Here is a 26,255-nt window from a genome sequence, read left to right on the forward strand (position 1 = left end):
TGGGGTTTTTTTTGTGAAAAATAAATAAATTCATTAATCATTGCACCTCACTGTTATCTTTTTTTCTCTTTCTCTTTCTCAACTAGCAGCTTAAGGGCAAACTGCCTCTTCAGTAATTCTTGTGTGCTGGTTGCTAATGAAATTCTACACTTTCTCATTTGGAAATGAAAAAATATTTTGTCAGTGCCTTGGTTACACATGCTGTGGTAGATATTAGAAACAATCTGCTTTTTATAGTCTTATAATAGTCTCGACTTGAATACATGCCTGACTTTTGAAGAGTGACCTGTCTTGCTTTACAACAAAAGACTTATGCTCTTAAGCCGGAACTTAAAATCTTCTCAGTCTCCACTTTTTACTTAGTTTTTAAGTAATCTTCTGAGGAAATCATTTGCTTTGTTGTTGTTTGGACTTCTTTTTCTGTTTTTCTTTACAAAAATAAAAGAAATATTGAAACTTAAATTAGAAAATGTATGGGATGTAACCTTCATTGCTGCTCTAGCTCTGTTTCCCGGGAAACGGATCAGAGCAGCATGAAATTTATCTAAAGCTCCCAGATCCAGTGCAGGAAAAGTGAAGGCAGGTCTGAAAACTGTCTTTTAAAGCAGTGACTGCTAAGGACCTCTTACAAAGCTGTGGTGTGAGTTTTGTGGAAAGTAGAGTCTGAGTGAAAGGGTCTGCAGAATGCAAACTTGGAGAAATTCTCATCTGGGCAATTTGACAACCTTTGCTTACAGTTACTCAGGAAGGCTGTCTTAACTCAGACAATCCATTCCCATGAGGGCCACAAATAGTTCCTGGGGTTGCCAGATTGCTTGTGGTCAGGTATCTGCAAAGGTGCTTGGAAGTCCCCAAACTTCTGCTATCTGGGCTGTGAGCATGGACAGGTGTGGTTCCATCTGCACAGGGGGCAGCTCTGACCCTCTGAGTGCTGCCTCTGCTTGTCCTGGTTTGGGAGGGGAAGAAGGACAGCTCTAAATCCTTTAGTCCAGTAGGTCTTCACCCACATTTTAAGTCCTGATGTGCCACTATTTACCTGTGGAAAAACATTTGGCTGCAGAGTTCTAGGTTTAGGAAATAAAAGCAGAGAATCCAAGTATTGTATATTTGTCAGTAGTTTGTAATGATGAAGCTCCCTGGTGTTACCAGTAAACCATAGTGTCACATTGTGCTACTGGAGCTATTATCAAAATGGGACTAATGCTATCTTCCTATGGGTAGGAAGATTAGATTAGCACATGCATCAGTTTGGCAAAAAACCCACATTAACTATACTTATTTCTGCTCTTGATTTTTCTGAAAAGTTCATATAGCCTGGCCATGACTGTGTATTTTTTAATTTGCCACCTTTTTTAAGGCCTCCTTTGTCTTGCCTTAAAAGTAGGGCTTCCATGTGTCTTCTTTTTTGATCTTAACTTTGTGTTCTGCTGATAATAAATTGAAGCTAGAGCTGGTTGAGAATTTTCCATCAGAAGGAATTTCAACTAGAAATGTCTGTAAAACAAATTCAGCAAAAAAAGAGTTCTTTAAAAAATAACTTTTTTAACAGGAAAATCAAAACATACTATTCTGTTGCATTTAGTTCAACCTGATTGGCCATATTTAAGTAATTGACCTCAAGGATTTTTATCTTAGAGTCAGTTGAATAAACAAAGCTCTGGAAACTGTATGGCACGCTGAAAATATTTTTGATAGTAAGTGATAAATTTTGCAAAACTTTTTTCCCCTGAAGAAAATGAAGTGAATTCCTCCAAAAAGAGCTGACTTGTAAGCACATTTAGCCTGTGTTTCCAAAAAGTGTCCCAAACCAAGAATGTGCTTACAGGTGTTTGGTCAAGTGTTGAGATGCTCCTGTCCTCCCATTTTGAAAGGGATAAATATGTTACTCAACCCTTGTCATACTAAGAAGTAGCAAGCAAGGGAACACTATTTTAAAAAGAAAGATGCAACTTTTTCTACTCTAGTAAACCCTAGAGTTTGATGTTGGCTTAAAAACAAGCAGGAGATGCAGGAAGCCACAGGAAGAAGTGAGAGTGTTTTTCTTGTACACCAACAATAACAAGCATTAGAAAATATTCATAACTAAGACTAGTAATCAAGATTTTTTATTAAAAAGGGTAACATTTTTATTTTGTAGAGTTATAACCAATTTCAAAATTTTATCTTTCTTCTTTCAGAATGATCAGTCTATGCAAGATATGCAGATAATTGGAGGAGATGATCTTTCAAAGCTGACTGGCAAGGTTTGTTCATTTTATGTTTAAGAAAGAAAATAAATTCACTGAAAATAGTTGAGAAGAACTGTATAATTTTTGTCAGATACTAATACTGGATTCAAAGTTATTTATTCTTCTGTATTAAATTGCTGTGATGCCGCTGTTTTCAGATTGCAGATGCCCAAAAAGATCAGAATGTAGCCTCTCCATCCTTGTGCAGGATTTCCCAGTAGTTATACATGTACCATCAGTGAGACTGTGGACAAAATTTGTGCTGTAATGTTTCCCCTTAGCTTGTTTGTGTCATGGAGCCTTGGTTTTTTTTCCTTCAATGGGTGTGTACAAGCAAACTGCACAGTGCATATCTCTGTTGAATTCAGCATATGAGTTTAATACCATTTTGCCTACTGCACAAAATTCACTTGAGGAGCCTTTCACTCAGAGAATCAAATGGGATTTTTAATTTCAGCATCAGGCTGGCTATATGACTGAATCTGCCCTAAGCTTGAGCCTTGTGATAAGGAGAGAGAGTGGTTTGAGGCAGTGAAAAAGCCATTTTCATCCAACCATGGTAATACAAAGCAGTACTTTGAAGAGGAAGGAAGGCTGATTTCATTAGGCAAATGGTCTGTGTGGCAAATGGTCAAAAAATGGATTCTTTACTTATGCATTAAGGCAACATAATACTTATCTTGTTATTTGTACTGTATGTGCAGTCACTGTCTTATAAGCTGGTTCTAGATAGTATCAGTTTCTTCAAAGCACTCAAATGGAGCACTAGCAAACTCATTTGTTTTGTTGTACTTTAGCACACAAGAAAAAGAAGAGGAAAACAACTTTAAATATTTCATTAATATTAAATAGGGTTTGATGCAACTAGAACTGAAATTTTAAAAATGCTGTTATACTCGGAATATTTTAGTGATATGTATGTACTCAATTTACACTTCTAAATACTCCTGCTGGGTGTTGTTTCCTAATTACCACTAAGGCGTTAATCATATTCTGGGGAAATATTAATTAATTTGCTACTTTCTAATATTCAAACACTGGAGTTACCTGTTTTTCTGTGATGATTTTGCATATGTTTCTCTACCTCACAGGCAGAACTGGCAGTGCATCTTACTTAACATTTCTCTTTTTGAACATAGTTCAAACACTTTCTAAAATTCCAGCTTTCTAAACTTCAGCTCTCTTTACCCCTCTTCCAATCCCAAATTTCCTTGATTAATGGTTGCAGATATTAATATTATTTCCAGATGTGATATTTCCAGTTTCACTTGAATTCACTGGGCAAAACATTATTTTTTGGCAGACTTTCATGTATTTATCTGTGTCTACATGTGTATGAGAGAGAAGGAAGATTTCACCCTATTATGTCCTGCTCTTATCAAAAATTAAGTAAATTTTTTTCTTACAATGAAAATCCTGATAATCTTTTTCTCAGTGGCATGGCTCTCCTGTTCCTAGGTGTGGAATGGGACACAAAATTTGGCTGTTGGGAGGCTGAGAGATACTTGGGGAGAAGACTGAGCAGCAGCATAGTTTAAGATAGCTGGGCGAGGAGGCTGGGATCTAGGGTAGGTGTGAGGCAGCTGCTTTGGGAATAAATTGCTGCTCAGGAGGGGAGCCCAGTGCTGGAAGCTGGGTGTGGAGGCTGAAGTGGGGCAGGAAGGGGGAGCTGGGACTGCCAGGGGAGCAGATGTCAAAGGGCCTGTTTGGTGTTTGTTTGTATGTGGGGCTGCCTGTGACACAGCTGATGTAGGAATAATGAAATAGCATTTTTGCTAGAACACGTGAGAACAGGGTTCCCTTAAGACTTATTTTACTGTTTGAAAAGCTGGAATGCAAAGCTTAGGCTCAAATGCTCATGCTTGCATGTCTAAAGTTGGATATGTGAAGGAGTGGCCTTATGTCCACAGATGCCAACTCCTCCATCTGTTGTTGACTTCAGCAGTTAGAAAAAGTATTCAGCACATTTTACTAATCAGCCATTTGTGGGCTGATTCAGAGCCTCCTACAGGCCATGTAAATCTTTTCCTTGAAGTGTTTTTAGTACCTCTCTTTAGCTGCTGCCTTTTAAAACTGCTGGTTCAGTAGTCATCCAATGTCACTGAGTAAATTAGTTGAAGACTTACTCAGAGAATTCAACTTCTTTGCTATTGAGCAAGCTGTGTTCTTCCTCTGCCTGCTGGAGTATTTAATAAGAAAAGATTGTAATGATATTTAAAAATTAATATACGAGGTAAATCTCATTAACTAACTGATCATGGAAGGTGTTTTCAAAAGCACAAGTGTGGGCTTGGAATATAGGTTCCATTATGTTTCTGTAAAATTGAAAAGTATCAATAAAAGTAAACAGTTTTGAAACTTACAGAGAAAAGATTCTGAGATTTTGATGTTGAATTGCCTTTCATTAAGTCATAATACCTGGAACCTCAGCTAGTCTATAATCTTAGAAAAGAACTAAGGCATGTTTGCTGCCTATTGGAAAAACATAGCGAACATGCTGGTATATAATAATGTTGAGTTTTTTTTCTGAGAAAGCTTAAAGAAAGGAGAAAATTTTAAGAGCTAATTAGAAAGAGTCTTTTAAGGAATAGTTCTTAGCTCTCTTAATAGCGCTTCAGAATAATACCTCCTCTGTACTTCTGTACAATATGCTTTTGTATGTAAAATTATTATAAGCCTGGCAAAAATGTATAATGACCCAAACCACGGAAACGAGAAATATTATGAGTTGGCATATAGACCCAAACTGCCCAAATTGTTACCTGAAGGAAATCATCCCCCATTTGAAATTATTCTTATGTGAAGAAGGTCACTGAGGCAAGAATGAAGTTTTCCACGGCACAAATCATTAATTAAGGTTCTTGAATAATAAAGCCTGATATAGCTTAAAACTCTAATGCTTTGTAAGCATTTCTATCCAGAAAAAAATATGATTTAATCATGTCTCCTTTAGTCATGTAAGTAGTGAACATAAAGTTTCTGTGTCTGATTTCATAGTAAAGTAGCTAGTTTCCAAAGTAAAGCTGAAATGCTCACTTGAATAAAATTTATCATTAATGTTTGTAAAGGGGAAAACATTTTGAAAATGGGAGATAATCAAGTACTGTTCAGAAATCTGTTTCACAACCAGATGGCAATGAAAATGTATGGAGATGAGGTGAAAGAACAAATAATATAACTCTGCTTTGTATCAATACTGTAACCATACTGTATAATAGTGTAAAAATTCCTAACATATTTTCAACTATTTGTGACTTTTGAGCAAAGTAAATTTTAAAGCATCTAGAAACTTCAGTAGGTTCAACTGTACCAGAGCTGTGAGTAGCACTGCCATTTATCTCTTATATTTGTATGCACATATATTTTTTCGGAGGAGCTTAGGAGCTGGTTTTGTATTCCAAAATCTCTAATGACAGGAATAATTCTGTAAATCACTCCATATGTAAAATATGTCCTGTAACCTTTCAAAAAGCTCCCATTCCACTTTGACTTGTCTCCTTGCAAATGAGACAAGTTAGATAAAATCATAAATTTAAAGCTTATGTATTTTTGCAATTAAATACTTATTACAGTTGTATAATATATTTGATGTCAAACTTAGATCCATACATACTGTCATATATAGAAATATGCTATTTCTATGTAGCCTAGAAAGTGAACAAAATAATCATTATTAGTTTTTAAGTTAATAAGAACTTCAAATTGAGACAGAGTAGCTATACAGTTAGTACTATACACTTATGGAGCCAGTGAATTTCAAAAATTCTGTCAATGCTTATGTTCTGTATGAGTTCCCCTTGTTCATATTAAGTACATGTCATTGACAGCCAGGTGAAAATCTTCACTGAAAATGAAGGTTCTGTCATTTTCAGTGAAGTGTAGAAAACCATAAATAGCCATCAAGAAAAAAGGAAAGTTAGTATTTGTGTTTTCTCTGCACTTTGTTGTGTTAGTTTGAGCACTCCATGTTCACTCTGATGGTCTCCTAAAATGACTGATCAGCTCATACAAAAAAGAACTTTCACTCAGAAGAAGATATCCTCCGTGCAGCTCTTCTCAATTCCTTCTGGCAGGATTTGTGCTGTAAAATCACCAAACTTCTTTTATATGTCTTGCCTAAATCAATTTATCCACTGTCTACCATTTTCTTGCCCAGCTTGTCATTTGGGAAGATGTTCCAGGAACATAAAGCATTTTCACTTTCTTCTCTTATGCCTCTCATTTCATTCCTATTTTATTGAACTATTTTCTATGCATGTCACAGGCTCCAGCAACAGTTCTGAGAGCTGTTTCTATATCATTCTCCTAAATATGTTAGCATGTCAGTATTTAATAAACCCTACATGTGGCAGCTGTCTAACACAATGTTTTATTCTCTAGATTAATATACATATTATCCTCACCATTTCAAGTTTGTTTCTCAGAATTCTGTTTGTTCTATACTTATTATTCTCTCCATTAGTATTCACTGTGTTGACTAATGTTGTGATTTCTTCCCCTATATGCATTCCTTTCCAGAGTAATGCCCATAAATTTGCAGAAACAATAATGCCATTCTCTTTAGAACATTATGTACATGAGGGACAATTTATATGACAATAAGGATATACAAAATTCACTATACACTTTGGCAATAGTCCTGTCCTCCCCTACTCACCTCAACATCTTCCTGTCAGACATGCAGCCTTGCCTTTTTCATCTTTTCAAAGGTTGATTTTATGTGTCTTGAAGCATTGCACATCTTCAGTACCTCTGCTTAACTGCCAGGTTTAGTCACTTCTGTTGTTCTGCCTTTTTTCTTAATTAGATTTGATACTGTCTGTTCTTCTGACAGTTGCCATCCTGAACTGTTTATTCCGAAGCAAAAGACACTATTTTTTCCTTCTCCAAAGTCAATTGCCTTTCTTTGCACTTCTTTCTTAGATAATCTGTTCTACTGTTTGTCATTATTTTCTTTTGGTTTTGTTGTTGTTTTGGAGAAAGTATAAAAAAACCTTTACAGCCTTCCTATCCCATTTTTCACATGGGCTCTGCTCAGCCACTGTCTGCCTGCTTCTACATCTTACCTGTTCATAATCCTATTTCACCTATGTCCAGAAAATCCTCATCCAATTCCAGATGACCAGAAGACTGTACTTCTTTATGCAAGTGAGAAAATGGAGACACGAGTCATTCCTGAATTACCTTTAGATTAATTATGGTAGTTTGTTCCACTTTTCATGCACAAGAGAAGGATGCTGTGAAGATGGCTGCAAGTGGAACATGAGGGTGCACAGCATTTGACAGAATGCTCTCTAAGAACAAAGTGTCAGGTCCTCCATTATGTCCCCCACTCTGTTTTAACTCTTAGAGATTATGAACTTGTTTTACACAATTTAAATAGCTGGAGTTTGTACACATGGACTCAACACATTAACCAGTTTGCTCCTATCAGCAGCTGCTACCGATGGAACCAAGTATCTGAAAAAAACCCATTCTTGAGATGTCTGTCCTTCCAAGTACACTAAGATGTGGATGAGCCCAACAGAAAAGATGAAAATCAGACATATGTGACTTTTTCTAGAACCCTGTAGAAAGTTCCTAGCTAGATGTCTCATTTTACAGAAGTCTTTCATATTATTTTCTGACATTGTGATGAAGTGTTAATATCTGTGGATTTCATCCCTGTATGCATAACATAAAATTATTTCATTTCTCACAGGAGTCCATTTAGCTACCTGTGAACCTCTTCACTGAGACTTTATGCTGTTTTATTTTATTTTTATTTGATGGTGATTCTTCAGCTCTATAGCACTGTCATAAAATGTCTTGTTTGACTACTGGTACCTGAGGTTCCCCAAATACAATGCTAAGAAAGCAAGTACTGCATGTGTGATGAGTAAACTGATGATCCATTAAAAATTCAGTTTGAAGAATCACATTATCAATTTATGTCATTCTGATGATATGGAATACACATGAAAAGGTGTCTTCAGAAAGAATCTAACTGAAAATGCAGACTACTCAACGGAAACCTATCTAAAGGGAATCAAAATACACTATATTGTTGCTTTTTATTCCCTTACTCTCATAAAACAAAACAAAAAAAAAGAAGTAGAGATTGATAAAAAAGAGATTTTGTGGGGGGAAGGTGGTAGGGCTTTTGGGTTGTTTTTTTATTTACAAATATGGTTTCACTTTTAGAAGTGGACAAATAAATGAACTCACCTTTTCTTGACACTGTGTATTCATGCATACTTTGCAAGCTGGTATAACTAACAACATGTTACAAGTACTCCCAAGTAGTTTAAGAATAGTTCTATCCAAGAAAGAGACAGGAAGGAACTCAGGATATCAATGGGGATTTGAAGATAAAAGCATTTCCATCAGTCCAAATTATGCCAATCTTCCCACATTATGGTTCATTTTTTTCCCTTTGTTTTTTTTCCTTCCCAGGACAGTTAATTGGCCTGATCACTAACAGGGCTTTGTTTAGAGATTCCTTTCTCTTAAGGCCTAAAAGCATCTTCTGGGTGATTAGAATGAAGGGTCCCAAATGACAATTTCTTCACTAGACTACCTACAGTGTATCTTTTAAACTACTAACAGTTTTGATTTAGAGGCTTGATGGAGAAGCCTCCATTTATCAGGCACGTTATACCAATAGTCAACTGTCATCAGTGCTAAAATGGTGAACCTAATTTTCTTTTGTGAATGTGAGCGGGTTTTTTCTTTTACTGTGGTCTTTTTAAATACCTTTGCCTACTGGATTAAGCTGTTTGCCATTGTCAAATTTATATTGCCATATGGTTGCATATTTGCCTATCACACAGTCATTACTTAAGCTTCTTTTAGATAAACTAATCCATTGGATGCCTGCTGTACAGTACTGGCATACTGCAGGATGTAAATGAGACAAGGTTTGAAGGTGGAATTAACAACATGAAATTATTAGTAGGCAACTGATATAGTTGGAAGAAATGAAATTTCAAGCATGCCGATCCTTCTGTTGGTCTGAATAGAATCAGCAAACATAAAGCTAAGTACAGATTGGGAGAAACTCTTTATTTTAACCTAATGTGGTAATCAGACAATTTGGGATAAGAGAAGCGATTGCCCTACTTAATCACCTGCCCTGTGACCAGAGGGGCAGATAAAAATGTTAAGAATTCCTCTGAGCTAAAATAAGAGGGGAAATTATCAGCTGTGGAACACTGATAAATGAGTTGAAGGGCAGCTGCAGTGGAGGATTATAATGTGCTGTAAAGCCACTATTTTATTCAGTCCATGATTTCGAGTGCATACAGCAGTTCTGAATTTTTGTTCCCAGGCTCAGCTGTTGAAGGTATTTTGTGGTCTCTCTCAAGCTGTGGGCTGAAAGGTCAAAGTTCTTTTGTGAAAAATGTTCCCCCACTGGGAAATGGGCTGTTAATTAAATAAAAGCTATTACTTCCTGCTACAAACCTTACTTCACTCTAAGGTATTTTTTAAAGTTCTCAAATAATTTTTCTTTTCTCAGTTTTAAGTTCTTTCTGTTCTTTTCTTTCCATTAAAGAAAAAAAAAAAAAAGTTTGTATGCTATTCTGCTGATTTTATGTTGCAACATTTAAGAAAATACCCTCTTTATGTACCTACCTGATTTTCTTGCTATACATGTGTGGGCTGAGTTTGTCCTCATAGCTGTAGTGTTGCATTAAATGAAGTTGTTTATTTGATTATTAAAGTATAGTTTTGGCTTTCAGGGAAATACTCCCCCTTTCTAAATGTGCAGCTTAGAATTTTTACCTTGTTAAAATTTCATGTTTTGTAATAATTCAAAGAGTTTTCCTCAAAGTCTTACTCCATGCTAACTTCAAAGTACTACTATTTCATAGCAATTTTCCTTTGAAAACAGTGTTCTGAATGGAACATAAAATCCAAGTCTAGAAAAAAATTTTTATTCTTTTCCAGGAAGATGAAAAATAATTTCCATAGCACTTACTACTGTGAGGCAGGAGGCAGACATGCTCTCATTACTCTGCTTGGTCTTGTTAGCTGACATTGTTCCATTTATTACTGACCTGTGGGAAGGTAAACAATAGAAATGTATTGACTCAGTGCTGGAGTAGTTTTCATCTTACTGTAAGTCAGGATTTTTTTTAAATGTACTGTAAAAACAACATACTTTCCTGCATTGTATGGGTGTGGCTTTTAAAAGCAGTAAATAACAGATTTCCAATTTTTCTATGTTTTCTGTTCATTATTTAAAAAATTAACATTCACAGAGAGTTTCTTTAGCATGAGAGACGGCTTCACATACTACCTGAGGATTAGAAATTATTTCTTCCTTATTTTACATAGTACTAGTATTGTCAAGAACCTCCTTTTTCCAGATGACCCAAGACATGCTGCTATGGGCCATTTTCAATACTGTCTAAAAATATATATGGAAATGCAAATTTTATTTTTGTGGAGATCCAGCTCACACCACAAATATTATTTCTGCTCAGTTCAAATGTTCATGTACAGAGTTGCAAGTTGTGCACTGAGCACTCAAAACTGGAGAATTTTAAACTCCACAGCACCCCTTTGCATTTAATACCACAGAGGACAATTTTAGGACCACTGCTCTTTAGTGTTTTTACAAAAGATCTGGACTCATAAATTGAATGTACATTTAGAAAATTTGCTAATGATGCTAAAACATGAGGGGCTGTGAACTCCCTCAGAGGTGGAGGGGCCTTACAGAGAAATCTGCATAGGCTGGAGAGCTGGGCAGTCACCAGTTGTATGAAATTTAACAAGATTCTCCATCTGGGACAGGGTAATCCCTATTATATGTAAAGACTAGGGAATGAGATGCTGGAGAGCAGCACCATGAAAGGGACCTGGGGGTCCTGGTCCATGGCAAGTTGAACCTGAGCCAGCAGTGCCCTGGCAGCCAGGAGGGCCGACCCTGTCCTGGGGGGCATCAGGCACAACATGGCCAGCAGGGCAAGGGAAGGATTGTCCTGCTCTGCTCTGCACTGGGGCAGCCTCACCTGAAGTGCTGGGGTCTGCCACAATGCAGGAAGGGCTTCTGACTATCAGAGTGTGTCCAGGACAACCAGGTTGGTGCCAGGGCTCAAGGGCAAGACTTCTGAGGAATGGTGAGGTCACTTGAGTTGTCCATCCTGGGGAAGTGAAGGCTGAAGGGTGGCCTCATCACAGCCTACAGGTTCCACAAGATGGGCAGTGCACACGGCTCTCTAGTGACCAGCAACAGGACAGGAGGAAATGGAATGAAGCCATATCAGGGGAAGTTCAGATTGGACTGTTGGAAAAGGTTCTTCACTGAAACTGTGTTCAAGTCACTGGAACAGGCTCCTCAGGGAAGTGGTTGGGATCTGAAGCCTGTCAGAATTACAAGAAGCACCTAATCAATGTCATATGGTTTAGTTATAGGTAGTCCTACAAAAAGCAGGGAGTTGGACTTGCTGGTCCTTATGAGCCCCTTCCAACTTGGGATGTTCTTTGACTCTGTATTACACCAGCCTACCTTCTGCCAGCTACCGGTAAAAAGCTGTGTTAACACAGAATGAATCATCCAAATCTATGAGCTCCCAGCCATCCCTCTGATCTACCAGTAATGGCAGCTGATTCTTTTGCAATGTTGACTCTTTTGCAATGACTCAATAGGAAGGTGTTTCATTCTCTGAAGCCAGCATCCCTTTTTATTTGGACTATGTATGAAACCTTTCCAGAACATATTTTCAAAAACTGACTGTATTCTGTCTCACTCTAAGATATATTAGCATCATTATTAGATTTCTGGATGTACTTCAGAGATTGTATTGGTGAACATGGCTCTGCTCAGAAATTAAGCCATCTTTAGTCTAGTCAACATGTCAGTAAATATTCCTATATCCTGTTCTCTGAGTTTCAAAAGTAGACAGAATCCAGAAGGCTGGATTCCTTTTCTTTTCATGTGGTTTCCTTCTTTGTAATTGCCTCAAATATATCTGAAAGGACAAAACATTCTTGATCTATGTGGTACTGGAGCTTCAAACACACATACTTGAGAAGGATCTTTAATTCGATGTTCCTTAGCTTCCTATTTGTCCAGCTATCAGTGACTGCTGCAGCACCCCAAGCTGATGAGTTTTATCAGTCCCCTGCGCACCGGCTCACGTGGGGACTTTACAGTGAAGCTGAATAAGGTCTTCCACATAACTGACCTTTCACCAGAGATGCTGGGTGCAGCCAGCCGTGCCTTTAGGATGATGATGACATCACTGACAATGTACTAATTTGTTGTACCCATTGCATTCTTCTTTCATCCTCTGCTATCCATCTGATCAAGGATAAGCTAATCTATTTCAGCCAGTTTTAGTTGGACATCACCTCTATCTAGTCTGGGACACTGTTTATCAAAACATTTCTTGGCAGTTTGCTCTTCTACTGTGCTATTCCATCCCTTTTCTGAAATCTATCTGTAGACTACTTCAGCAGTAGAAAGGCAGGGGACAGGCAGCAACACAGTCAGTTTCCCAGCACAGTATTTTGCAGGAGAGGGTTTGTGTACCAGAGGATGGCAAACCACTGAATGTCTTCAGTCGTAAGCAGCAGTTAATGACTGAAAAGTATGGAGACTTTAGGCACAGTAACCCTGCATAATCATAACAGAGATTAAAGTATCACTCTGAACAGTTAGGATGCTTACTTATAGTTACAAAATGTTTTCGTATCTAAATATTTTATAGTGCCTTTTCCACTGTAAAGGCCTTACCCACAGGATTTCCCTGTAGTACAGAAAATCCTCATCTGTGTTTAAGAAATAGTGAGAAGGAGCATTATATAAAATAGCAACTGTGTTTTCTGGCCTAGACACCTTATGGGAATTTCCCCAGTGTATATGATTTGCAACAGTTGGACTCCTTGACTCTGTGGATGAGAGACAGCGTCCACCAAAATCCTTCCTTGTCAAGTTAGTCAATAAATGTGAGATCTTACAAATCAGCTGAAGTCATGTGCAGGTGACTATCACTCCTATAGCCACATGAACCTTTCAGGCATGTCTGGATCCATGTTAATCCTCTTTCCTTCATATGAGTCATTTGTGATGAGACACAGACAAAATGAAATTTCTATTAGATGTGTAACTGGTTGGAAAGCTGTTCTCAAGAAACAGTTAATTATGCTTCACTGTCAGACGAGATGCATTAAAGCACGCTCTCCAGGGACGATACAAAATTTAATTCATGATTGAAAAGATGAAAGTAGCATTTAATGGTACTCATACTACCTGGAAAAATACTACTAGATATTATGATCTTAGGAAATTATTTTAAGAATTTGGTTCAAAGAATGACATGTAACGACAATAAAGATGAATAGCAACTTCTGTGTTTATACAGAAGTCATCTTTTGCATAGATGCAAGTGAGGGAGGACTGACTCAGCAGCAGTCCTGGAGACAAAAGGTGGATCACAAGTTGCACATGAGACACCAGTATATTTTTCTAAAGGATGTAACTGTTGTACTGGGATACATAGAAAGGATGATTATTTATAAAGCATACAAAGTGGTTCTTTTATTCTTCTTGACACTGGAAAAGACTTTCTGTTTTGGAACACCACAACTGGAGAAGGATTCTGACCAACTGGACCAATTCCAGAGGAGAACAAAAGAGTGTTCAGAAAGCTAGGAAATATAACTTGTGAGAAAACATTAAATAAATAGAGGCTGTTTAATCTGAAGAAGAGGAAACTGAGGAAATATGTCTTTCAAATATAGAAGAGAAAAGAGAAGAAAACAAAACTTTTTCCATGTTCTGTTCAAAATAACTTAAGGCCAAATATCAACAGAAGTTTTCTTATTATATTTTTGCTCTTAGATAATGAGGTATTGAGACATATTCCCTGGGGAGATTCTGAAGTACTCATCATGTTTTAGAAGAGGTAAATCAGATATCTGTGAAGGATAGTTTAAAATTTCTGCTGTAGCCCAACAGAAGATGATCTTTCATGGTCTCTTCAGACCCATTTTCTATTATGTCTATGATTATTTTTTCTCACAAGTTAAATAGTAAGGACTGTGTAAGGACATGCTCCTTATTGGTTAACCCAAATTCCATAGCCAAGGAGGCTGCTGTCCCCTCATTCTGTCCAACTTTGTGATTTCCACATGTGAGCAAGCAATCTTAATCTTAACAGAACAGCTGAAGCAACTGTGGTAGCAAAGAAACTTATTTGTCTGTGTATGAAATGTCCCAGGACTTTACTTTTGTCTCAGTCTGTCACAGTTCACTAAGAGATGCACAAATAAATGCTAATGGCCATGACCTGTGTCCCTTGGGGCCTCTACTCACACCTGTGGCCACAGGAGCACCAGCTCAGCCCTGGGCTCTTAGTCCATGGCTGATCTGTGCTCTGTGGGTACTGACCTTCAGCTCAGCTGCATCCAAACCTGAACATTACTGCAAACATTGACCCAGACCCTGACTCACAGACTGACTTTCTTGAACCTATCTTGAGATCAAAGACTCACAGACTGACTTTGTTGAACCTGTCTCAAGACTATGGACCTGCCTTGAGATCCGTGGGCTGTGTTTGATCATGGTTACTCTCATTGGGCCTGGTACTTTAGGGTTCATTTCCATTTTTAGTTCTGGTGAGGTTCTTTTCTTGTCAACTCTTTTGCTCTCTCCCTATATCATATATATATATATGTGTGTGTGTGTGTGTGTGTGTGTGTGTGTGTGTGTGTGCATGTGTGTAAACAAATCAATATTTACATATATCACCAGCTTCACAGGTTCCTTGGGGTGGTGAAGCCATTACTCCTGCACATTATCTTCAGGTGTCCACTGACTTCATCAAGTAATTTCCTTATGCCTCAGACCCAGGTATCCTGAGCTAGTCCTCAGAAGTGTTCTTCCCACTTATGACTTCATACAGGAAGCCAGATGAGATCCAAATTGGTTTTGGATCCAAATGGTTTCCTTCAAAAACTATGTTCCTACACACCTGTCATAAGCTTTTCCTGAACATGGTTTTGGTTCTTCATCCTATCTAGACAACTGATATACTTCCATTCTTTCTTGAAGGGAGTAGTTTCTAGAGGCAGGGTATCTTCAGACTTTTGTTGTTAAGAGGCCTTTAACTTTTTGCCTTCACAGGACTAGCTTGAGATCCAAAGTTGTTTGTGTCAGCAGCTGAGAGGTTGAAAGTCAGGAGTGCCGAGCAGGATAACCACCAGTGAAACCTGTTATGAAAACACCAAAAAGGAGCCTCCCTCTAAGATTAATATACATTCCACCAGAGCTCAGTCTAAATTAGTGGCTTTCTTGAGTGGTATCTCCATTGCTGACATTTGCTCAACTGCTGCCGGGAGTTCCCTCCACACCTTTACCAAGTGTTTTGCCATTTCAGAAGCATCCAGGTATAATTCAGTGTATGGTAAAATGTTTCTGCAGTGCTTAATGCATGAAGTATGCCATGTTTTCTTACCAAGCACTGTGAGTGTTAGGAAGAGCTGCAGTATGAATATAAATATGGATAATTTGTGTTAATAATTTCTGGTTTGAAGATTAAAAATTATTTATGTATCAGTTAATGAAGCTGTTAAAGGTGTGCTGGTTGTGAGCATGCTCCTTTCACACACTCCTTCTCTGTGTGTTTGAGTCTCTCTTACAACTCTCAGCCTTGGGTTTCTGTTATGGAAAAGGAAATTAAACAGTCTCCATGTTATGTATGTAGCAAAGCCACCCAGCCTGACAGAAAGGAAGTGGAATGTAAGCTAGGCTGGTGGATACTGCATGGGTATGAAACTATGTGGTCTCGAGGTTTTGTAGGACACAGAGTGTGCACATCCATGTAAGGTGTATACACTGATAGATAGATAAAGGTATTTGTGAAATAACTTTCTTCTTGCTACTGCAGGTTTCACTTCAGAAAGTAGATCTTAATGCAAGATTGTAAGAGTCCATCCTTTTGATCATGCATATGATCATGCCTACTAATAAATAGATTTTTATTTATTCTTGATAAGGACATTGCATCTTAATATTGCTTTTAGTAGAAGAACTGAAGTCTCCTTAGACACTGTACTTCCTGGAACAGTGATGAACAATTTCAGCAAAAAGATTCAGCCAGTGTGATGATACTGTCATAAAGCTTGACATCATGCTCATGGCTGGGCCCCTCCCCTTCTCTTCAAATAATTCTGATTTCATCAGCAGTATCTGAAGAGAAAGAGGGTGCTTTGCAGTATGACGGTGGGTGTTACAACTTGGCCTCTAATCCTTTACTGTGAAGTTGCTTGGGTGTGGGTGGAGGGAAGAAGAGCATTTATTTCAGAGAAAGAATATTATTGCTGTGTTCTCATACTAACATTGGAAATAGTATTATAGTGAACTTTAGGGTACACTGCAGTACACAGCTAGAGACGCTGGAATGAAGTAAAGCTCATCCTACTTGGATTTCTTCCATCTAATTTTATTTTCCAAAGCTACATCCGTTCTTGGACAAAGAGGATAATCTAGACAGAGCTGAATTAAGTTGTGGTCCCTGACTGCAGGGCTTGCTCTTATGGCTGGCTCTTTTTCAGGGCATAGAAATGAAACAGGAAACTCCTTGTGTCCTACTGTGTTGTACATATGTACCTGGACCTATCTTCATTTCCCTTTTTTAAACATTTGTTTCTTTTACTATGTGAATATTATGTAATTGAATTCCTTTTTGTTTGTTTTTTCCAGAATGTTCTAATTGTGGAGGTAAGCTGGATGCTTATGTCATATTGTACTTAGATAAAGTCACGCAGCCAAATCATGATTGGCTGTTCAGTTTCTAAATCCTGTCTGTGTTTACACATCTCTCGCTGGGAGATGGTGAAAAGGGAGAGGGGTTGATTTGCTTAATGGCCTCTCAGTCTTTTTGCAATTGCATGACAGATCAAACTACACTGCTGTCGCTCTAACTGGTGCTCTGCCTCGTGATACCCAGGAGTCTTTGTTTCTGCCTCATTTGATTTGTTCTTTCTATGGTTTCATCAACTCCTGTTCTTCAAGTTGTTCTGTTCCTTCAAGGACAGTGAATCAACTGCAGTGATGCCCTGCATTTCTCAGGTGCATGACTTTGAAATAATGGCCCTGCATATGCTTTACAGCCCCAGGGTTGTTCACAGTCTGGCTGGGAGTGTCAGTCATTCCCTCAAGGCCCCCAGCTCCTGCATCCAGCTCTCCACCCAGCAGTGTCCCCGGGGGACAGCCCATCACAGAGCTGTTGCTGATGTAAGTCAGCAGTGTTCATTTGTAGAGGGAAAGAACACATCACCTCACTGGTCCTACAAATTCTCATATAATTAAGATAGGTGATTCTCTTTGAAAATGTTGAATAAGCAACTGAGACAGCTAGAGAGCACATTAGGATCTGCCTGGCATTTCAGAACCAGTTTGCTTGTGTGGGAAGTAAGCTGGACAGTGTAATGAACTGTATACTGTTGAAATTTCTTTTCTTAGCAAAGGATGGAAAAAAAGCCATGAGCTACAGAGATGGCTGGTTACCTGAATAGCTGCTAAGAACTCCAGTTTACTCATTCCAGCTGCTTTAACAGAAATTAAAAATGTCCACAGCAAATTTCATATTAAACAGCTGGAGGGCAGAGACAGGTGTTGCTAATCCACCCCCAAAGTTCAGATCAACAGCTGCACTCCATGGTCAGCTTTCTAGCCAGGTACCTATTGATCTCATTGAGATGATATTGGATATGGCAGCTCTAGAGAAATCCCATTTGTACTGTGCTAATAGGTCAGATTTAGCCCCAACATGGAGACATGGTGACACACTGTAATCTCAAACATAATATGAAAACTCTAATCCCTGCATCCTTGCATAGCTCAGTAGAGTCATCTCCAGTCCCGAGTTACATCCCAAGTACTTGCAACACAGCTGTTTTCAAGAGGAAGTGGACAGTCCTTGAACTGATAATTTTATGAATAGAAAGTGCTTGCTTCAAACAGTGTAAGCTCAATTATAGCCTTTTTTGGATGTGGTTTACAATGCACTGGAAAAATAAATCATTTCTACAAAATAAGAATGTGAAACTTCTCAGTCATTGTCCAGATTTCCTCCTTTCAGCTTTCCTTTGTGTTTTACTTACTTTTTTCTTTTTGTTTTATAAGGATATTGTTGGAACTGGGAGGACCATGAAGGTTCTGCTTAACAATATAGAAAAATACAAGCCAAAAATGATTAAAGTGGCAAGGTGAGTAAAACGATCACAAAATTTAGTAATTAATTAGTCTAGTCCAGCATATTTTCCAGAGTAGATTCCCATTCAGACATCCTGCTTTAATTTGGTGCTGCAGTATGAAGAAGAGCTGCACAGAGGAGCTGCCTGGGTCACTAAGGGGAGGGTGAAGGAAAGGAGGGGAAATGCTTTTGTATTGTTTTGCCTTGGCAATGATCCTCCAGCCGTTTCAAGACTGGCACTGATGGACTGGGGAGGGGAATACACCCAGCTCTTCCCTGCAGTCAGGATGTTGTCAGGAAGAGAAACAGAACAAGAACAGGGACTCACGTGGCTCAGGTTTTTGATAAAGGGAATAGTTTTATGTGTGCTATTCAGTTACATATCTAGATTTAAATGGGGTTATTTTATTTTTAATTACAGTTTGTTGGTGAAAAGAACATCTCGGCCTGATGGGTACAGACCAGATTGTAAGTGTTCTGAAAATCTCTACTTGACAGTCAAAGTTACCACTACTCTGTCACTTGCCTTTCATCACATTCTATGGACTGCTAGAAGTATTGTAAAATACCAATTGTCAGTGTCTATGGGATGCAATGGAAGGATTTGTATAATTGTCATTTGGAAAACCTACCCAACTTAGGTTTTCTGGAGAAATACTAACTTTACTGAGAAATTTTGAAAAGGTTTAATTTTATCAGTGAAAGGTGAGTGTTTTATCTCCTGTCTCTGACAAACAATATTGAAGAGAATATCCATTTCTTCTTTTTCCTTTCTCATTGCATCTCTCTGGAGGAGCTGCAGGATTCCATCTGAGCATGAAAGGTGTTTTATTGTGACTAAGTATTCACAAGTTTTACATTTTTTTATTCAGAAAACCACTTATATTTTATTTAAGTATTATTGTTCAAAGGGACACTGATTAAATCCCACCCCCTAAAAAGCAGAAGATAAATTGGGCTTTTTAAACTTTTTCCTGCTGCTCAGTTTGCATCACACCAGCACCACTTCTTTCTAAATTACTGGTCCTTATACTGTGTTATGATGAAGCTGTAAATGGAGATATACCAAGCAATTGTCATTTTAGACTTATTTAGAATAAATGATGTAATAACAGGTATGTGGCTAAATACGAAAAGAATAGATCCATCTAGAAGAGATCCACCAGTATTTGCTACTGAAGAAATCTCTGGTCAGCTGAGCTGGGGAGGAGGGTAGAAGGAGAGTAGGCAGGTGAGTACCAGGAGGCAGCATGAAGGGTTTTGATTTGGGATATGGGAGAGATGGAAAATATATGAAGCAAAAGTTACTTAAATGTTGGGCATGGCTGTGAGGTTTTAGCCCTGTTATCTGAACTATGATCCAAACATTTTGATGTACAACTTTTTACACAGTAGAGTGGTATTTTTTAACATTTAGAATTTAACCCAGTAAATTAAGGCATATATTTGACTGGATTCACTAATGTTAAACATATAAAAGAGGCAATAAAGTTACTTCATGAAGGGTAGCTTTATATTTTTATGTATTAACTTTTGAATGAAACAAATTTTATCCTTGTTTATTCATAGTGTGATGAATTTTATAAAACATCAGCAATCTCTTTCAATCATCGACACTGATGTAGCATTTCCTCACTTTCCTAAATTTACAATTCCAAAGTGCACATAACCTCCAATCTTAAACAACTGAATAAATTCCTTATCTAAATACCTGCAGAATTTTTTATGTGGACCTATTTTTGTGTCTGTAAGCTGGGGTTTTACCTCTAGTTATTTAGAGAACAACTTGGAAAGAGTCCACCTTGTTTTATGTAGTGCTGATATTGCACAGACCTTCACACTCAGAAAGATGCATGTCTGTGCTTGGCTTCAGGTGTGTGAGTTGTATAACCGAGGTGCACTGCATGTATTTACTTTGCATGTGCTTGAATCTTCATAAGGTTGGGGCTTTAATTTAAAAGCATTTGACATGTTTTGGTAGCATAAAATACGAGATAGATTTTGCTATTCTTAGCAGAAAATGTATAGATCTCTGAAAGTTACTTCTGATTTAATATTCCACATTTTTCCATCATTACTGTGATACGGGACAGTAATCTTCACACATAGGTACCAGTGGAGCTTCCAAATGCAAGCAGAATGTTCCAGCTCTGATTTTGGCTTCCTTCCACACAGTGCCAGTGATAGTTTTATACAAAATTATCCTCTCCTCTCCTCTGACTGTTCACATCCCTTTCACAACTACTCCATGACTGGGAACTGGTTATGGGGCTACTGCTGACCATGAGGTCTCAGATTCAAAAGTAACATAGCCCCAGCTGACTACATATAAGTAGAGTCTGGTTGTTGAGAACCACACATGAATTTAAGGGCTTATAACTGCCACTGATCTTATATTGATGGTGTTTGTTATTTGTCTCACTACAGATTACGGATTTGAAATTCCAGATTTATTTGTGGTAGGTTATGCCTTAGACTACAATGAGCACTTCAGAGATTTAAACGTAAGTTTCTTATGAAAAAAATAGTTTAAAACGTCACTGATCTACATTTTCCATATTTATTCTCATAAATATCCCACAATTTTTCTCCTCATTGGGGCCCTGTGAAGATGTGTCTTTGACGTGGTTGGGATTTGGGATCCTTTCAGTGTGTGCAAAACTCCTTGAAAAACCTCAAATAATCCAAAGGAGTTCTTGCTCACCACTGTGAACAGTTCCCTCCCCATGAGTTCCCTAAATTTCCATTTTCTGTGAGCCTAGGGTTTCTCAGCTCCACCATTGCCAGTATGTGCAGAGACAGCAGCAAAAGTGAAACACAGGCACAGGTCAGACAGGTTGTCTGAATAATGTGTTGCCTGTCCCTTTGCTCAGAGCAGTGAGGATGGAAAAAAGGTGCAAATCTTTCCTTTGCTTCTTGTGGCGCTCCTAGGGGAGCATCTCAAAGCTGGGAATTCCAAGTGGGAAAACTTGCTGTAGCTAGAAAGTGAAATCAGAACTCACTTCCAGTTGTCTGAAAGGAAAGAATAATCCTAAGATCACTAGGTTGGCCAAGCCTAATTATTTGTGAACAATTAATTAATAATTAATAATATACTCAACCATACTTTTGCAATCTGTTCTGTTTTTTTCAGCACATATGTGTTATCAATGATCATGGCAAAGCAAAATACAGAGTCTGAAGCAGTAACATCCACACCTGAATATTTCTGTGAAGCAGAAATTTGACTACAGTCCCTCAAGCATCTCCCAGAAAAGCAATTCAACTGGCTTGTGTGTCTTTCAACTCAGTATAACAAGGGCTTTACTCTAGAGATGCTGATGAATATTTACAGAAGTGAGAGGTCTTATCTAAAATGTGAAGCGTAGGACTTTTACAGTTACTACCTTTATTAAGTATTAAAATTACCACCTAAGATGCCTTTTGAACTAATAACTTATCTGCCTCAGGTCTCATTGGGAACACATCTTTTCTTTGCTCAGTTCTTCATTCCACCTATTGCAATTCATGTACTTCACTGTGTTGCACAAGATAGTTCAAAAGTGCCATTCTGTACATGAGGATTATTTTATAAGATTTTATTGACTTCATCATGCAAAATTGAAAGCATCATTTTGACCTTATTCAAAAGTTTCAGTGGAAGTTCTATGTTGTTTTGCAATTCATTACCCATTCTTCAAAACAAAATTTTAGCTCTCAGAATGTGCTGAATTAGAGTGCAGGTCAAAATGAACCTTTGCAAGACACTGTTGATCCAAAGTTGGAAGATATCATGGTTCTGATATGTCATGTAGCCATAGATCTGACCTGTTTAATGTCCTGAATTTTAATCAAGACAAACCAATGCCAGGCAGGTTTGAATTTCTGCATGGTATCCCTTTCTTCTCTAGGATACAAACAAGTATAAAAATTAACAGTGTTCTCCTGAGCTTATATTCTTAACTAAAACTCATTAAGCACAAAAGTTTAATGTTAGTCAGACAATTATTCAGTTATGATTTGATTTTTGTAACGTGTGTAAGTAGAGACTTTTTGTAACCATCTGTCATCTTTGAGAATACAGGTCTGACAATGCTGAGGAAGGCTTGTATAGAAAAAAAAGAAAAAATATATAGGACAACACAGAGAACCAGTTAATGCGTGAGTGTTGTAGACTGTAGTCTCCTTCCTTAATAGATCATGTTTGAAGAAATTTGTGAATTTTATGTACTGTATTAGCTGTGAAAAGTTTAATTCTGTATTAAATACAAGTGTTCTTAACAACTTCCCGAGGGAAACCAATGCAAAGTAGCTGAGTATCAGTAGCATTCCTCTGAACTGTGAGAGGCAGATTGTTACTAGCTGCAGATTCCTATAAACTAATAAAGAAACATTAGGAATACTTATTACATTGCACAGTTGTTTGTTTTCCTGCTTCAGCATATTTTGCACATCCCACAAGTTTTTAAAAAATATGTATTTACCTGGTAAAATAAACATACCATAGGTATATATTCTGTAGTTGATAAGCTATTGTTATTTGGATAAAATCCATGCATGATGTTAAGGGAATGAAAAAGATCAAAGAATTATGGTGATTGCTAGAGAAATGCCTTAGCTCATCTCTACTCCTTTAACTTGTATTTTAAAAGAGTTCTGTTTAAAAGCTTTCCCTCAGAGTAAATTTCTTCTGTTTTAGAGAATAATGCATACCCTTACAGACCCTGGAAGAAGCTGCTGAAGAATTTAATCCCTTTTTGTTTGATGAGAGTGGTAAAGTTTTTCTTAATGCTTCTGACTGCTGTTAGTAGTAATGACACATTGCACAGACTGAATGCTTAGACTTCAGCTTAGTCCAAGATATCCATTAGGTTATTCTTTTTTTCCTCTCTTCTTGAAAAATTACAGTCCAATTCACCTTGCTACAATTATCAGCTTTCAGCGACAGCAATAAAAATTTAGTGAGAGAGTTAGTGTAAAATTAGTGTAAAAATATGAATAACTGTAGATATAAATAATTCAGACAGTGTTAAAGTTGTTTAATTGGAAGACTCAGATTATTAAAATCTACATACTTAAAAGATCAGATTTCTAGATATTATGAGAACTGGAATGTTTCTTCAAATTCTATTTCCTCCTGCCATCATATTTTTAACATTGTGAAAACGGAACATACAGATTTCATTAGTGAATTTGCATGTGGAATTATTCTGTGAATAAGGGGGTAGTTCTCTTCTAATGCCATACTGAATTTTGTACCTATATGTATCTGAGCATCTCCAGGTATCTCAGCTGCCATCCACATTACTCTTTGCTTGAAGGACTTCCACTTGAAAAATCAGCTTTCAATTATTTTACCAATCAGACTGTGAAAATCATTAGTGTAACTAAGGGAACAGGTAATCATGCATGTATGACTGATTAATATTGGGCTTATTGGGTACTCTTTGTTGTGCTCAGAGAATTTATTGTCTTGTGTTTTGGTAATATTGTTGATTCCACTCCTTTAACTAAAAGGCCACTAAGTATTTTTTCAGTTGTGGTTGCACGCTATGACCCACAAAGCTATGTTTGGGTTTTTTTAATCAGTTCAGCAACATTTGTTACATAAGAGGAGAAGATGTTCTCTAAAATCCATCCATTATTTTCCTTGGACATTGTGTTTATGGGCAGGCTTCCATTTTTATCTCAGTTTTTCTTCCTGTGCACTTAATATCAGCATCTTTTCCCCACCTGTTGAATACAAATTAGCATGGACAGTAATTTTGTTTAAAGTGACATAAATACTTATCAGCCATCAGGTTTTAAACTTTATTCATTTATGTCTGATTCCAAAATATCCATAAGTGATTCTCTGGAGAGAAGGTCAAATTAGGAAGAATAATTCCTGCACCTTGGTTAACTGAATGTAAATTAGGATTTCATGTTGCAAACCATAGATATAGTCTGAATATCTAGTAATTTCTGCCTAAAAAATAGAATTTAAATAGTCTAAAAGGTCTGTAATTAAGATATTTTTTCAGTTGAATCAGCTGCTGTACTCTTCTAGTTAGAGCTGGACAAAGTAGGAAACAGTGTCTGTTTGATTGATTGATTGATTGATTGATTACTATTAGTGCTATATTTCTTGACCATGTTATGTTAATCCTTGAAGTGTTATTAATAAATTTGTATAATGTAAAATTCCAACATTTCCCCCCAAACTAGAATACTAACTGTATGTGATATTCAGCTGCAGAACAGTTTCTGATCTGTGAAAGTGTGAAATCATCACAGTTTATACACTGTGTTTATGCACAGTTTTATATATTAAAATGCTTAACTTTGAGATATACTTAGGTGATGAGTCATCACTATTGATGATCTATATAAATTTATATATATATATATATATATATATATATATATATATATAGATGGTCTATCTATGATTCTTATAGCTATAAGAATCTGTAAGAATAAGATTTAAATACAAGTATTTGCAATTCTAAATTTTAATATTTCTTTATACTGAAGAAGGCTGAATCTGCTTCTCTGCATATCTTGCATTTTGATTTGCTCAGAAAACAGAGCAGTGAAAACTACTGTAATCAAACTTGCTGTACATGCAAACTGTAATTGATTCTAGCTACCTTGAAAACTTTAATTTTCAGTTTCAGTAAAAATGAGAGTCACAAAAGAAAAACATTACAGGGTTGTATAGCAAGAGACAGAAGGATTCCTTGCCCTTTTGTAAAACCATGATATTGGAGGATGCTTTTTCCTTCTTTCACCTTTTAAATGTTTTCCAAAACCTCTCATAATCTAAATTTAAAGATCTGACATGAATGCAGTACCTCAGTGTACTGGGAAAGGTATCCTAAATTCTTCTTCTCCTTAAATTGGAGGGAGAAATGTAGATACATAAGTTAATGTAGGTGTGTGTTACCACAGCTCAGTCTTCCAAAAGTTAGCTCTGGCTGTACCTCCACATGACTAAGGTGGCTAAATCAGCCTCCTCCTGTGCTTGTCTCAATGTCCCCATTTGAAACCTTGTAGGTGAGAGAAGCAGACTGCCAGGTGCTTTAGCCATCTTTTCAAAACACAAAATACAGTGGAGAGAAAATAAAAGCTTGTATCCTAATTTCATGCACTTTTTACAGTTCCTTTTTTAATGCCACATGCCTTCCTCTGGGAAGGCAGCCTTGTCCAGCTATCCCAGTACCTGGCTGAAATTTTTGTACCACTAGGGAATGACTGCTGTGCTTGCCAGGGATATTCAAAGCAGTGACAGCACCACAGCAACACTTGGACAGCTAGAAAAGTTTGGTCACAAGCCATAAACTATACTGTGGCATTATTTTGTAGTGTTAAATTTATGAAGAAACAGCACTTATAAATGATTAGAAGGGAAAGACACCCCAAATAAGAAAGGCAGTACAAACAGACTGAGGAAAGGTTGTCCTTTATTTTGCAGAAAACACACAAAATTTTTTAGAAGGGAAAAAAGGAGGCATTAGTTGTGGGTGAGGCTCTGTAAGCCCTTTGAAGGCTGTCAGCTGTAGTTTGGATGCCTGTGCTGTTACGCAGAGCTGGCTGACCCTGCCTTCCTTTCTGTCAATAAACCAGTGCTTGGTTTCTTTGTACCTTCTCATGGACACATGCGTATCCGCAGCTGAACCTTTCACTGCTGCCAGCAGTTGTTTTGGAACACCAAGGGGTTTCCAAATGCAGAAATTTAGACTCAATTAGTTAAATACTTGCTGTCAAGCCTTGTTCCTTCTGCTGTTGCATGGAGCAATGAGCTACTGACAACCTATTGGAGTCTGCAGTACAGCGATTTATGTCTAATACTAAGTTTTGGATACTGTTCAGAGGA

The 26,255-nt window shown here is 37.5% G+C and overlaps 1 protein-coding gene across 5 annotated transcripts in view; it reads left to right on the forward strand.

The window, feature by feature from the left end:
• Positions 1-22,803, forward strand: part of PRTFDC1 (phosphoribosyl transferase domain containing 1) — a 42,967-nt gene extending 20,164 nt beyond the window's left edge. For 3 of the 5 annotated variants that reach the window (XM_059841587.1, XM_059841566.1, XM_059841596.1), the window contains exons 4-9: positions 2,178-2,243; positions 16,924-16,941; positions 18,349-18,431; positions 18,840-18,886; positions 20,846-20,922; positions 21,552-22,803. In XM_059841587.1, coding sequence (XP_059697570.1) covers positions 2,178-2,243; positions 16,924-16,941; positions 18,349-18,431; positions 18,840-18,886; positions 20,846-20,922; positions 21,552-21,599 — 339 coding nt within the window. In that variant the 3' untranslated portion in view covers positions 21,600-22,803. Of the gene's footprint in view, positions 1-2,177; positions 2,244-16,923; positions 16,942-18,348; positions 18,432-18,839; positions 18,887-19,533; positions 19,650-20,845; positions 20,923-21,551 lie in introns of all 5 variants that reach the window. The other 2 variants (XR_009485772.1, XM_059841576.1) reach the window with 2 other exon arrangements.
• The last annotated feature ends 3,452 nt before the right edge of the window (positions 22,804-26,255 follow it).

The sequence above is a fragment of the Haemorhous mexicanus genome, chromosome 1 (assembly GCF_027477595.1).
Source record: "Haemorhous mexicanus isolate bHaeMex1 chromosome 1, bHaeMex1.pri, whole genome shotgun sequence".
NCBI lineage: Eukaryota > Metazoa > Chordata > Aves > Passeriformes > Fringillidae > Haemorhous > Haemorhous mexicanus.